This window comes from Sminthopsis crassicaudata, chromosome 4 (genome assembly GCF_048593235.1).
Source record: "Sminthopsis crassicaudata isolate SCR6 chromosome 4, ASM4859323v1, whole genome shotgun sequence".
NCBI classification, from domain to species: Eukaryota; Metazoa; Chordata; class Mammalia; order Dasyuromorphia; family Dasyuridae; genus Sminthopsis; species Sminthopsis crassicaudata.
The window spans coordinates 394,714,269-394,729,945 of NC_133620.1; the positions used below are offsets into that span (position 1 = coordinate 394,714,269).

Below are 15,677 nucleotides of genomic sequence, written 5' to 3' on the forward strand. Positions count from 1 at the left end.
CATAATGTTTTCTATGGTAATCTTCGTAATTCTAAGACTCATCATTCTGAATTTAAATCTGGCCTCAGATACTTACTAGCTGTGTGACTCTGGGCAAGTCACTTAACCCTGTTTGCCTGTTTCCTCATCTGTAAAATGAGCTAGAGAAGGAAATGACAAACTACCTTTAACAAGAAAATCCCAAATAAAGTCACAAAGAGTCAGACATGGCTGCAAAATCACTGAACAATAATAAAACGGAAAAACACAAAATCAAAGCATCAAGATATAAGGGACCTTTGAGGTTCCCATTTAATAGAAGCCCCTCATTTTATGTGAGAGAACTAGGATTCAGGGGGGTTAAGTGAATAAGGTGAATTTATCCAAAGTCACCTAGATGGCATCACAACCTGAATTTGAACTCTTCAATCCCTAACTCTAATTCCAGTACATTTTCCCCTATGTTGCTTCCTTCTCTAAGCCTGTATTATAAATCATAAACAGCAGCACTTTTAATCATGTTTGCAAGTTTTCTCATGGATTAAAGCAAGAAGATAAAAAAGGGATGAAAATAGTTTGGAAACAGCCAAACCAAAAAGTCATAGTAAGAGAAACATAATAATTAAGACTGGCAGGTCTTTAAAGGGATTTTTAAACTGTTTTGACATATTCTTTGCTGCCAAAGTAGCTTAAAATTTTCTAGTCTATACTACTCAAACAAAGTAAAGAATGAACAAGGGACAGATGAATTGAGATCAGGAATACAGTCCATCTGGATTACTCAATATTTTTTCTTAATCATAATTGTTCATCAAAATGTGTTCTTGGTAGAAATTAAAGGGGAAGGAGTGCACTAGTCTGTGATTTTATCAGTATACAGAGCTCCTAGTGGGGAACTTCTACCAACATAGAAGAGCCCCTTATCTGCAAATTATATCCTTGTTGCTAGGGTGATTGCAGTTAGTATAGGACAGAGATATGACTGAAACACAGGGCTTCCTGATGTTATGGCCATTATAAGACATTATCTCTCATTAAAACTAAATTGTATTTTTGCGATAAAAAAGCAATAATGACTTCAGTGGTAGCACAGTTCTTGGCACATACATACGAGGTATTAAGTAAATGCTTACTGATTGGCTTTCCTAACTGTTAATAAGCTGCATCATTTTATTTGGTGGATAATTGTTGGCAAATGACATAATCAGCTATAAGGTAGTAAGTTGCCAATTATTAGTAGTATTCAATCAGATACAAGATGATCACTTATGAGCACCCTGCAAAAAATATTCATGTATCAGGTATAGAGCTAGAGTAAATGACATCTAGAGTAAAGTCCCATTCAACTCTGAGAGTCTATGTTGGTATTATGTCAAAATTGCTAGGGGCTAAATTATCAAGGAAGTTATGGACTCTCTTTCCCAGAATCTTTTTCACAGGACATCACCTCATGCTTAGAATAATCTTCTTCCTCATTTCTAAGTTCTGACTTCCTTAAAGACCTATTTAAAATTTTATCTTCTACAAGAAAATTTCCTAATCCCCCTTAATACTGTTTCCTTCCCTCTGTTAATAGCTCCAATTTATTTTGTATATAGTTTATATGTTCATATGTATTTGATTGTTTCTTCAATAGACTGTGAATTCCTTTAGAAGAGAGAATTTCTTTTGCTTTTATTCACAGCAATTAGTGCTAGTGCCTAGCACGTAGTGGATATTTAATAAATTATCATTAATTGAATTTAAAAAGTAAAATTAATTCAGAGGTTGAAGGAGTCATTAAAATGTGGCTCTTTCTATAATGTTAGAAGTACAGAAGGAAGGAACCTATGAGATTGTTTCATCCAAACCTTATATGAATATAGAACACTCTGTACAAATGATCACTCAGATCTGATTTGATCTCTTATGATAGAAACTACCAACTGAGGCAACTATAATCATCATTAAGTTTTCTCTACCTTATCCAGTATTATTATTACTGCATAAGTCCTACTCACTGTATACCAGCATTCCTCTTTTAACATGGACAGAGTAAAGTAAATCTCTAATTCCTACTCCATATGGCTAAATTTTGGAAGACAGCTATTACTCCCTCCAAATCCTTTTTTTTATAGCATGATTTTAAGTTCTTTCATTATCTTGTCTATAATTCTTCATCACTGTCCTTCTACTCTTGCCCAAAATCAGACAAAAAACTCAAATGTCCTCTGGTCAGGGAAAACACTGCAAGAACTATGACTTCCTCCTCTTCAGACACTATACCTTGATTAACACCATTCTTTCTTTTCTTTTTGTTTTGTTTTGTTTTTTTACTATTCCATTCTTTTTTTAATTTTTTAAATTTTAATTTTTTAAATTATAGCTTTTTATTTTCAAAATATATATATGGATAATTTTCAGCATTTATCCCTACAAAACTGTTTTCAAATTTTTCCCCTCCTTTCCCATCCCCTCCCCCAGTTGGGAAATAATCCAATATATGTTAAACATGTACAATTCCTCTATACATATTTCCACAAATAGCATGCTGCACAAGAAAAATCAGATCCAAAAAGAAAAAAAAAAAAGTGAAAGAAAAAAAATGCAAGTAAACAACAACAAAAAGAGTAAAATACTAGGTTGTGGTCTACATTCAGTTCCCACTGTCCTCTCCCTGGGTGCAAATAGCTTTCTTCATCACAAGACCATTGGTATTGGTCTGAATCGTCGTATAATCTTGCTGTTGCTATATGCAATGCTATCCTGGTTCTGCTCTTTTCACTTAACATCAGTTCCTGTAACTCTCTCCAAGCTTCTCTGAAATCAACCTGCTGATCATTTCTTATAGAACAATAATATTTCATGACATTCATATACTATAACTTGTTCAGCCATTCTCTAATTGATGAGCACCCATTCAGTTTCCAGTTTCTTACCACTACAAAAAGGGCTGACACAAACATTTTTGCACATGTGGGTCCCTTTCCCTCCTTTATAATCTCTAAGCCCAGTGGAAATACTGTTGGATCAAAGAGGATGCACCTTTTGATAGCCCTTGAGGCATAGTTCCACATTGCTTTCCAGAATGGTCGAATCAGTTCACAACTCCAACAATGTATTTGTGTGCCAGGTTTCCCATAATCCCTCCAACATTTATCATTATCTTTTGTCATTTTAGCCAATATGAGAGGTGTGTGGTTATACCTCAGAGTTGTCTTAATTTGCATTTCTCTGATCAACAATGATTTAGAGCACCTTTTCATATGATTAGAAATAGTTTTAATTTCATCTAAAAATTTCCTGTTCATATTCTTTTACCATTTATCAATTGGAGAATGACTTGAATTCTTATAAATTTGAGTCAAATCTCCATATATTTTAGAACAGAGGCCTTTATCAGAAACCTTGAATATAATTTTTTTTCTAGTTTAATGCTTCCCTTCTAATTTTGTCTGCATTGGTTTTGTTTGTAGAAAAACTTTTTAACTTAATATAATCAAAATTATCCAATTTGCATTCAATAATTTATTCAAGTTCTTCTTTGGCCACAAATCCCTTCCTTCTCCATAGATCTGAAAGGTATATCATTCTTTGTTCTTCTAATTTGCTTATAATATCATTCTTTATATCTAAATCATTGAACCCATTTTGATCTTATCTTTGTATAGGGTGCTAGGTGTGGGTCAATGTCTAGTTTCTGCCATACTAGTTTCCAATTTTTCTCAGCAGTTTTTGTTAAATAGTGAGTTCTTAGTCACCATTCTTTTAATGGACTCTCAACTGGAGAGAAGGGCTTAGACTTAGTGTTATATAAAGATGAGATGTAGGAATTGGGAATGTTTTATTCCACAATTCTCTGATGCCGTGTTGTTTTGATAAAGTTGTATTTAATTGTTTTTAAGATCTCTTGAGTGGTTCGTTACTATACATCTGATCGCCCTCTCCCTCAATTTCTAGAGTATTCATTTGGCATTTGGTCTATAATATATCAGGCTATTATTTATTCATGAATAAGCCCTGTCATATGTTTCCCACTAGCAACTCCCTAGCCAGGCTCTCATTACCTCTCATCCATACCATTACCAAAGTTTTCTGAATTATCTACTCATTTTTAGCTCTTCCTATTTCAATTCATCTTAAGTACTGCTGCCAGAGTAACCTTGCCAAATTGGAGCTCTGCTTCTACTAATACCTCACACTTATACAGTATTTTGCAAAATTATTTTCTTACAATAACAAGATAAGAAAGTATATATTATAATCTCTATTTTACAACCGAGGGTCCTAAAGCTCAGAGAATCTCTACAATTTGCCTAGCACCATTTTGGCTGGCACCAGAGCTAGGATTCAAATCCAGGTATTTATACAGTACAGTCTCTTTCCTTCAGATCTCACTTTATCTCCTGTCACTTATTTTCTCAGAAATTCTCAATGATATTTCATTACTCACCATAAAAGATGCAAAATCGTTAGCCTGATATTTAATATTTTCAATGGTTTGGCCCCAACTCTCTTTCTAATTGTATCCTCTCATTATGCTCCTCATTTCTAATGGATTTCCAGTTGGTTCTGAAAAACTGTGCTTTCCTCCTCTGAGTTTTTGCTCACTCTATTTATTCTAATTATAATGAAGCACTTGTCCCCTACTCTGCCTGTTCAATTCCTTCCAGTCCTTTGAAGGTCCAGAGTAAATATCATCTCCTCCAATAAGTCTGCCCCATGCTTATAGGCTTGAAGATCCTTCATTATATTCTAATGATCATGGTCTATGTTTTATCATTGAAATACTGTGTTCATGTTTCAACTTCTCTAACTACAATCTCCATGATTGCAAGGATGGTCTCATTCAATTCAGTAGTTTTCACATAGCCTTTTGCATATAATAGACCCTCAAAAATATTTTCTTAATGTTCAAATTGAAGACAAGAACAGGTCTTCTAATTCTTCATATTTCATATGTTATCTACCACAGTTTCCTGGCATAAGATAGATGCTTTTTAAATACTTGATGTACATTATGATATTTTGCAAGATTCTTACATTAATTCAAGTACTTAACCTTAAGCTTCTACATTCCTTTTTGTAATTCATCTAGACCTTTCCAAACCGTTCACATAAATTTGTCCAGTTTCATTTAATCTTCTCATATGATCATAGACTTAGTTCTGGAAGAGATCTTAGAGGTTATCTAATACAACTTCTTTGTTTCAAGAATAGGAAACTGAGGCCCAAAGTTGGAAACTAATTTGCCCATGGTCACACACAGAGAGTGATTAGAAGAGCCAGGAGTAGAATGTGGATTCCAGTATCATAGATTTAAAGTTGGGGGGATAAACTAAGAAGCTAAATCTCTACATTTTACAGATGAGTAAACTGAGGCATGGAGAGTTTTTTTTAGTGCCTTGCCAAGGATTATACCATTAATAAGTCTCCAATATAGAATTAATTTTCTACATTCAAATCCCTTTCCCTTTTTATTATAGTATAGTGTTTTCAAAGATCAAGATTTCTCTTTGACCTCACCCTATTTTTCACCCTCCTTTTTTCTTTACTCCTGACATGTTTCACAACTCATTAGGGCACCTCTTTCCTTATCCCATGCTGACTATATTTTAATTTCTTTTGTTTCTGCTACACTAATGACTATACACAAGCACAATAAATTCTTGTATATAATACAGAATGTCCCAAAAGTATCATCGGATTTGGCAATTAAGAGTTTATTAGTAACTCTGTTATCCCTTGACTCTCTACTCCTGCTTTTCTATACCTAATTAAATAGTTAAAGGCCCAATTCAAAACTTTTCTTTTCTATGAAGAGTTTTCTGACCACCTCAGCCTTCTAAAGCATTGCCTTTTAATAATAACAAATGATTAGTATGGTGCACTTACAAAGTTCTGTCCTAGCAAAGAATCTATGACATTGATAGTACAAGTATTATAATCACTATTTTACAAGGCAAGAAAACTTACTTAAGATCAGAGATTTGAAGGAGATTTCCTTTGATCCTATGGCTAAATCTCTTATGAAAACTTAAAGAAAATTAGTTAATGCTAAATTTAGAATAGTTAGGTTGTACAGTGGATAGCGTATTAAACATGGAGTCAGCAAGACATGAGTTCAAATGCACCCTCAAGCACTTATGGTTATGTAGCCTAGGATAAGTCATTTAAATTCTGTTTGCCTCAGTTTCCTACCTCTTAGGATTGTCATGAGGGTCAAATGAGACATTTGTGAAACATCAAGTACAATGTGTAATACATAGTACAACATAAATGCTAGCTATCATCATTGTCATATAATTATTATGCCAGAGCAAACCTTCCAAAATAAAGTAATTTTATGGTTTTATGTTTTTAACACTCCATCCCATTTATTCCATATCTGGAATATCCTTCTTCAACTCTACTATTTAGAATCTTTGGTCTCCTTCAAGACATAATTCAAGTATTACCTTCTATAAGAGGACTTTCTCACTTTCCCCCTCTCTCAGTAGGTAGTATCTGCCCCACTCCCTTTCATCTACTCTAGTTATATCTCATATTGTTCATTAAGTATATATTGTGTTCTTATTAGAATGTCTTCTCCTTGAGAGGAGGATCTGGTTTGTTTTTTATTTTTCTTTGTATCTCCAGTGCTTAACATGGTGCCTGGTACACAATAAAAGTTTAGTAAGTAATTATTGATTGAATGATTGATTGAAGAGTAAGTATATTAACTTGGAAACACAGAGTGAACTGAAAGAAACTTGGTAACATAAAACAGAATGAAGCTTATAATGAAGATTTTCCATATTGTCACAAATGGGTTCCATTTAAGATTTCAGAAACTGTGTTATTTTTTACTTTTGAAATATACTTTCTTGGTAAATACTGGATCTGTTATTGATGGAAATCTGTCTGGGCATTTTAAGGTACTTCAACACTTTTGATTGCATTCTTTTAGATACTGAACATTGAGTTTCTGCTGACAAGAACATTGAATATTTCAACATAATATATAAATGTCCACAAAACAATCTTCCAATTTGATTATTTTCTTATGTTTCAAAGGCCTATCTCCCATGCCTGTAATATGAATTGACCCCCAAAAGCCTGCCCACTGAAATGCCTTCCTTTAAAGTTCAATTTGGGTGCCAATTCATTCTCTGAAACCACCTCACCACTCACCCCAGTTCAGGTATTTTTCCTTTTTAGATCTCTTTGATTTCTTGAGTACAAATAAGTAATTTATATAAAATTATTGGCATATGTCCTTTGTCCTCTCTAATAGGCTACAAGTTATCAAGGATGGAGGCTATTTTGTTTTTCCTATTTGTATCCCCAACATCCCTTATATTCTCCCTTGCACATTTTCTTTTTGGCCTAGCTCTATGATTTCATTGATGAAGAGGACTCCAAGATAAAGAAATTTCCTATTTCCACTAAGCTTGGCAATTACTCCACAGTAGAGGGTCACAGCCAGTAGGAAAACTCTGGGTAAGGTATAAGACCCTTCAGCCCAGAGGAACTTGCTGACAATGTCTGGTTCATCTTAGGAGGGATGCCTCCTAAGGGCTCTCGGTCTTCCTGAGAAGTCACTGGATGGTGACAATCTGTGTGGAGATTGAGGCAGAGTGATACCAGGTGGAAGAGTGATACCAGGTGGCAAACTATGTACAATGACAAATTGCTTATGTGGTCCCATGTGCTCAGTGTTATTTTTGTTACATTATAAAAAAGGGAAAGCCCTTGAAATAAATGGACTCCATTTTCTCACCATCCTCGGGGGAAGTGCCTCATCACTTCTCCACTAGGAAGGATATTTTAATTACCCCCGTGTGGGGGCTCTAGAAAGCATGGTATGTTTTGTCACCCCAGCTTGGGGGCTCTAGAAAGCCAGATATTTTAATCACCCTGGTGTGGGGGCTCTAGAAAGCAACAGTACTTTTTGTCACATCAACTTGGGAGTTCTAGAGAGCAGGACACAACACTCCACAACTTAAAGAGTCTTAGAGAATTATCTAGGGCACTTAGAGGTTAAATGATCTTGTCTAGGATCACACAGCTGGTAAGAATAAAAAATGAGACTTGAAAGTTTTTGAATCAAAAGTTATCAAAAGGATCTAACTTTATCATTAAAATGAAAACAAGGAAAACTAAATGATTAAGCCTCAAATCTAGCAGAGGCATGGGAAATCATAATGACACTGTTTTAGGAAAATTAGTACCCTTGCTAGGAATGGGGGTAGCATGCACCTGTATCAGAAAGTTAGGTTCCAGAATTTAATATCTCTAATTAAATAAATAAACACACATGTTATAGTTCAGTAAGTCAACCCCGCCCAAATTAGGAGGAAAAAAAAAAATCAAAGGCCATTTAAAACTAACTCAAATGTCAATACTCTTTGAAAGAATACATTGGTGATGCAAATGTGAAAAGAACAATACAAAGCAAAAGACAAAGAAACTCATTAGACATACTACAATACCTGGGTTTTTACTCTGGCTTCTGGGAGTTAAAAAGGCACTAGGAGTGTATCTGTGTATTTGCCTTCAGATCCAATGATAATATTTTTCAAAGGTCCAAAATGTTTGCTAGGCATTTTTTATGGCATATGATATAAATATATAGCAAGAATTTTATTATAAAATGTAAAGCTTCATTTACTCCAGTTATCTATCTCCTTTTCTTCTCTCTCTCCAAGCCATTCTTTGGAGGAAGAAATGAGATTATATGATGTCAATACTTACTGACACTCTCATCACATTGGTCCAATATAATCCATTTCAGCTATGCTTTTGCTACTCTCTGAAATAAGTAAATTCAAGAAGCAACTGTACTTGTATCATTTATTTATTAATCACTGGATAATATAAACCTTGTTAATGCTGGTACAAATTTGCATTTAGAAGAAGGGATTTTTTAAAAGAAAGGTGAGAGGACATTAAGAAGCAGAAATGCCATGACTCATTACAAATGAGTTCTGGGTATTCTGATAACTTTCAACTAATTTTTATGTCCTTATTTATCATTTGATTTAAAAGTAGGTTAAACAGTTTTCTTGCAGTCTGAGTAGTTTTATAATGAGTATTGGTATCCCTGGACTCTTATAGGAATTAAATAGAATACTGGCTCACTTTAAAGCCCTGAAAAGTAATCAGTGTTGGAAAGAATCTCAGAGGTCATTTTATCTAACCCATACCTGAACAGGAATCTCCATCCAATATTTTTCAAAAGCATTCATCCATACACAAACTTGAAGAGTTCAATAATGGAGAACTCACAACTTTTATGGAGTTAGGACTGACCAGCAGTTAGGAAATAAGGCAAGCTTAGATAGCAGGAATCAAAAATAACCAAGATTCAGCCATAGATTATATAGAGATGGGCAGCAGTTAAGAACAGATATAAGGAATTAGATACCAAAACAAAACAAAACAACAACAACAACAACAACAACAAGCACATTCAGGTAGTCATCAAATAATTGAACCTAGGCAATCATCTGAACAACAAAGAAGAGCTATCCGGGAAGAAGTTTTGATTCCTTCACCCCCTCACTTGTATAGATAATGGGTAAAAGGCATAAAGTAATATATATATATATATATATATATATATATATATATATATATATATATATATATATATACTGATATAGGGACTTCTAACAACTCAATTTTCCTCCCAGACTAGGTATTATCTATGTAAGTATAGCTAAGTCATTTGATGTTGATGAGCCTCCACCTCCTCAATAGTAAAATAATAGAACTGAGTTACACAGAGAGCTACATGGTGCAATGAATAGAATGCTGGGGCTGGAGTCTGAAAGACAAATTCAAAATCAGCCTCAGACACATGCTAACTATGTGAACTTGAGCAAGTTAAGTAACCTCTATTGGAGTAGCAGTACCAATTTACCAGGGTTGTGGTGAGAGTCAACTGAGATAACATTTGTAAAGCATTTAGCATAGTGCTTGGCACATAATAGGTGCTTAATAAATTCTTATTCCTTCCCCTGTTATTATTTTATTCACTCCCTGTATTATCTCTATACAGACAGAAGTTCTGAGCCTATAGAACTTTTCTTAGAATGTGGGCAAACCTGTTAGCTCATGGAGAAAAAACCAAATATACCTGATTGGGATAAGAAGAGAAAGAGGACAGGAAACTGGGTAAATTATTTGACAACTGCCAACTACACAAATATAATTGCACACATAGTTGTATAGTTGGACTTCTTCCCAAATAAGGTTAGGGATGTCCATCAAGTTGGAGGTGAAAACATTCCCCTGAAGCCAGGCACAGAGTTTCTAGAAGAAAACAATGTTTCTTCTTTTGGGATATGTGCTTTAAGGTTAATGCTTAATTACTCCCTAGGATAGTCAAACTCTACTAAGGGCTTTTATCTAAACTGCAAAGATGAGATAATATGGTTGATCTTCTTTCCAGCATTTCTATTCATGACTTTTGTCAGATCTCCCCTTTACATTCTTAGCTTATGCTCAAAGGGATCTAAGATATGAACTCATAGAGAAAAAAGGGCTACCTTTATTTTACAAGCATTATCTCCAAGGAGATTTGGACTTCAGGGCAATAGGGAGCATTGGGTGCTTAATTCCTGAAAATGTTTTCTTGATTCAGTAACAGTTGAAAAGTGGATAGCAACATCTCTGATATTGACATGGAAACAATCCTACAAGATTCAAAGCAAAAACACCTCTCCTTAGAGGTTCATAGATTTTAAGCCCAAAGATGTCCTTAAAAGTCATATACTCCAATTGCTCCATTTTAAATATAAGAAAACTGAGACTGGAATGAAGTTACTTACCCTAGAACACACAGAAAGGTAGGGATAGAAATAAGGTTTGAACTAATACCACACTTCTGTATTTCACTTCTACACATGGACTTGTTGTTAAGAGCTGAAAACACTTCTCATCAAAAATGATAAATTACTTTTTATCATTTTAGTTTCTGTCATTTCTTTGTCAAATTACTTTTTGTCATTTCTCTTAGTATTTAGATGACCATTAAAAGCATTTAGGAAAAGAACTTTCATATACAACTTTCATACAGCATGCATATGCTCTACTCCATATAAACATATATTGATTTTGTTCCATATGATTAAAAAATCATAATCATCCCTCTAATGAAGAAGAGGCTGAAGGAAAGAGAAGGGAAAGGAAGGCCTTGGGTACAGAAGTTACTTTTAGAAATATGATTTTTATATGTTGTTTAAAGAATCCCAATCACATCAACATTTGAATTTATTCGTTAGAAAAATGTAACTAGAGAAATCCATTTTACCTGCTCTGTGATCATGATTTTATTATAATTCAGACATGATGCATTATTACATTTCACATATCAGCAGTGCGATTTGTCAACTATTACATTTACTTTGGAAGAGTGCTATAGAATTCGTAGTATAATTTAAAGCCAATGATAAACAGCAACATCTTGGTTTTCTATGAAGTACAGTATATAGAGCATAACTTCAAATCAAGTTTTCAAATAGGCATATTCTTTTTTTTTCCTAGTAGATTTAAAAGTATGATTCCAGAAGCAGATAGAAATTATTGCTGGCAAAATTCCATGAGGAGTAACATGCTGTCAAAACAGATGCAACTTGAAGTAAGGTCTCCTTTCAGAAAAGTAAGCAAATGCATAAGGCATTATCAGAACAGAAACACACAATCTCATAAGGGGGAGAACAGAAAATTACAATCATTGAAGTTTTGTTTTTTTTAAATATTGACACCACTAATTTCTTAATATAAGAATAATGTATTTGTTTTGGCACAGCAGAGAGGCAAGAAGAGAGAAGCAAGATTTTAAATGATGAAGTCATACATTCAAGAGTGGCGCAATCACTCTAATCTTAGAACCCCAGAAAGCCTACACTTACTTTACCCCATTATCACGTAATTTAATTAATACTTCTAAAGACTATCTTGAAGTGAATAAGTATTTAGCAATAAAATCAGTCAGGGTCTATAGCTTAACAAAAAGCACACATAAAAAGTTTCCCATCTTTTATCTTTATTGATTTAGAGCAGTAATATAAAGGAAATGGAATAGCTAAAAGCATAGACCTTTTAAAGTATTTGCATTAATAGTGAAACTATATAAAATGAAACACTTTTCTGTTGATACATCAGGGTTGTGAACACTTCATCTTAATACTAAATACAACATATCACAAAAATCCAAAATGTATGAAAATACTCTTTATTTCTCTGTATTAAGAAGATAAACTGTTTATCTTGACTTTTGTGCTCATCTTTTATCAGATGTCATCGCCTTTTAAACCAGAAGATATTACAAGCTGTTATATTACTTCAGTTGGTAAAAGAATCAGAGATGGAGGAGTGGGGTTGTCTTAGCAAATGATTATCCACAGTCAAAGCAGAATCTGCTACCAAATTGAAAGCCTCAAAAGCTTTCTGAGACTCAAACATTAGTCCTACTGAGAAAAGGCACTGACCTTCCTTTTTTGATTTGTAATAGGGAAATGCCCTGCTAACAGGCTTTCTCCTATGAAGCCCTGTTGTAACTGTAAAGCATTAGAAAGACATGGGGAGGAGAGAGAGAATTCAGTACCCTGTGCAAATGTTTGAAATGTGTGATTTTGAGGAGTTCTTATTCTTTTATCACAACTGGAGATATAACCTGAATACTAGGAGACTATAATATACCATAATCATAGCACAAGGTAGATTATGCAGTTCAGAGAGATACCCTATCCACCTTAACTAGTACTGCACTCGATTTATTTCTCCCAGGATCACTTATGGATTGACTTATGGAGATCCTAGCAAATATAATTTCTATAGTTGATGAAATACACATAATTTTGAGGAATAGTAGGAATGGAAAGGGGTAGTTTTGTTTTTTTTTTTCCCTTCCTAATAAAGCTAGCCTCAGACTTACGTTTATAAGAAGAACGATATTCTGCATGCATTGTAAACTTAGCCTTAAGCACCCAGCCCTGTCATCCAGTTCTTAGTGTTGAGTACTACTAGCAGCTTCGGGAGTTTCACTGTGACCTGTTTAGTCTTTTGCTTTCTTTCGATCCATGCACATTCCTCTGGTTTGGCTGAACTCTGGAATATACCTATGAGCTTCATTACAATGGACACTGCAGGGAAACTCTGACGGAGCATGCACTTCATTTTCACTAGGTAACAACTGCTCCAAGTTTATGGAAGCTGATGTGCGTGAGAGAAAACCGAAAATTCCCCTAATAGGCATCATAAACGCACTTTAAAAATACATCGAATGCAAATCACATTCATCAGATCCACCCACAGTAGCGGATCCTCCGCAAATCTCACCTTCCTTCACTCCCCATCACACATCCCGCATCCTCAAGAAAACACTACAGGAGCTCAAGAGTTATGATGCAAGGGGTTGCGCTCCAAAAGAACCTTTCCCGTCCACTCTCCCGCAGGCTGGTCATTTACGAAAAGAAAGTGTAAGACAGGAAACTGGCACATCGAGTGCGGAACAAGAAACCCGGGTCAGTTTCTCGGGTCAGTCAGAAACTAAGACAGCGAAAGGGGAGACCCAAGGAGGTCTCTCCGAAGTAGGAGCTACTTCTACTATCGTAAGCCTGCAACCCAAGCAACCAACCAGCCTCCCACCTCGGACTCCAGAGAACTCCCTAGCATCCTCGGGGCATTTGGGAGATGGGGGCCAAAGCTTGGGGGCAGGAGTCCCCCTGAAGGAGTTGGGGGAGACCCTTACGTGCTCCAATTTGTCTTTCCTCCGGAGCCAGACACTGGCACTGTAGTCTTGCTGTTTGACGCTGCTGTAGAAGTTCGCACCTACTCGAGTGAGGCTCGGGGAGGGCTCCTTGGGGCGGCTTTTGAGCCTCATCTGCTCGAAGCCCTCGTGGGGGGAGGACGAGAGCCACTCGTGTTGCCGGATCTCCATCCTGACATGACAAGGCTACGGCCCCTGTCCTGGGGAGGGGATGTTAGGGACGGTGGGATTAGGAGGGCTGGAGGAGAAAGAAAAGAGGAGGCTAAGAAGCGGACTGGGAGACGAAAAGCCGGGGCAGAAGTGCTAGCTGATGGGGAGTGGTGGGGCTGAATGGCAAGAGCAAAGGAATAGGAAAGAAGAGGCAGCGGGAAGCTAGCTGAGCTCCCTGGAGAAGGTGGTGGTGGTGGAGGAGGGGAAGAGGAGGAGGAGGTGGAGGAGGAGGAGGAGGCTGATGTCAGGGTTTGAGGAGGTGGGAAGAAAGGGAGTAGGGGCCAGAAGGGGGAGGGGGAGAGGATGCCCCAGCTCCTGGAAGGCAGCCGTGCCAGGTGCAGGTGGCTGGCAGTCTCTGTCGCCTGGCCAGCTGCAGTCCAGGGCAGACGCCTCACAGCCCGGCTCCTTGCGGCACCGGCTGGGACTGGGGGGCAGGGGACTGAGAAAAGGGAGGGGAGAGTAGGAGGAGGCGGCAGTAGCAGCGGCCGGGCGGCGGGGGGTGGAGGGGAGTGGGAGTGGGAGGGGCCGGTGCTCTCCAGCCAGCCCTCAGGTTGGTGCAGTGAGCAGCTGAAGCTGCTGCCGCCGTTGCTATTGCTGCTGCTGAGGTTAGGAGAGGAACACGGAGTCCAGCTGCCTGCAACCGCCCAGGCTGCTACTTCACCTCCGCCCCAGGATAAGCAGTGGTGCCCCCTGACCATCTTTTCTCTGAAAGCATTGCATCTTGTCCTTCTCGTTTTAACTTTAAGGGACATCCACACTTCAGGAAGGGAGTCCTTCCTTCATTCTTCCTCCTTTTGCTTCCTCCTCTTCGGGCAGTTCCGGAGATGGATAGGGTGGGAAAGACATTAAGGCAATCACTTGCCTCCTTTCCTCAAACACATCCATCCATCCATCTACCTTTCATCCCACCCGGCCCCCTAACTTTCTCCTATTTCCTTTTCTTCACTCTAAAAGTTGAATAACTTTCCATTCAAAGAATTCGCTAATCCCTTCTAAGTGTATTGTGAATGGGGGAGGGGAGAAGGGAGAGAAGATCCGCCAGGTTTTACTCCCAGAATGCTTTCTTCGGGGATAATACTTTGCATGTTAGGGTGCAGTAATGCAAATCTTCCAGGGTGCATTATCATTTTCCTTAACTGACTGTGTTTAACATCATGATTACTAAAGTCCAGCATAGCTGCTGAAGCTTTCCAGTGGTCAGGCCCCACCCTACCCCACCCCACTCCACCAAGTATCTTTACCAAATGGATTTCATGTTTCTTAGTAATAACATTCTCTCTGAGTGTGCTTCCAATCCATCCCTTTAAATGTAATGTCCTTAGACTGCTGTACCGTTCTCTTATGTGTTCCTAGATGTCCAGAGTCAGGCTTTCTTTCCAGAGCTTTTGAGAGCTGATCTATACACCCACACATAGTCCTAAAACAGGCAGGAATGAAAATTAGCACACATGATCAGATAAATTAATAATTAAATTTGGACTGCCCCTGTTCTCTTGCTTTTCTTCACTTGCTTTTCTCATCTCAGAGTGTTTCAGATTTTACTAGAGAGCACAAGATACTTTTAGTTATTGGTTTTTCAGCTCAGTTAAGAGGCATGGGAAAGGAGTTTTAAAGATGTAGAGGTCAGAACAGGATGGGTCTCATAATGAATCTTGGATTTGGAGTCAGAAGACTTGGTGAAAGATGGGGAAGAGAGACCAAAAGGAACTCTACTTGTCAATACTACCCTCAAAAGTGTTAATAGGAATGC

The 15,677-nt window shown here is 37.1% G+C and overlaps 1 protein-coding gene across 2 annotated transcripts in view; it reads right to left on the bottom strand.

The window, feature by feature from the left end:
• PLD5 (phospholipase D family member 5) overlaps nt 1-14,351 on the bottom strand; it is a 427,293-nt gene extending 412,942 nt beyond the window's left edge. For both annotated transcript variants that reach the window (XM_074262516.1, XM_074262519.1), the window contains exon 1: nt 13,700-14,351. In XM_074262516.1, coding sequence (XP_074118617.1) covers nt 13,700-13,888 — 189 coding nt within the window. In that variant the 5' untranslated portion in view covers nt 13,889-14,351. The remainder of the gene's footprint in view (nt 1-13,699) is intronic.
• Between the last annotated feature and the right edge of the window lie 1,326 nt (nt 14,352-15,677).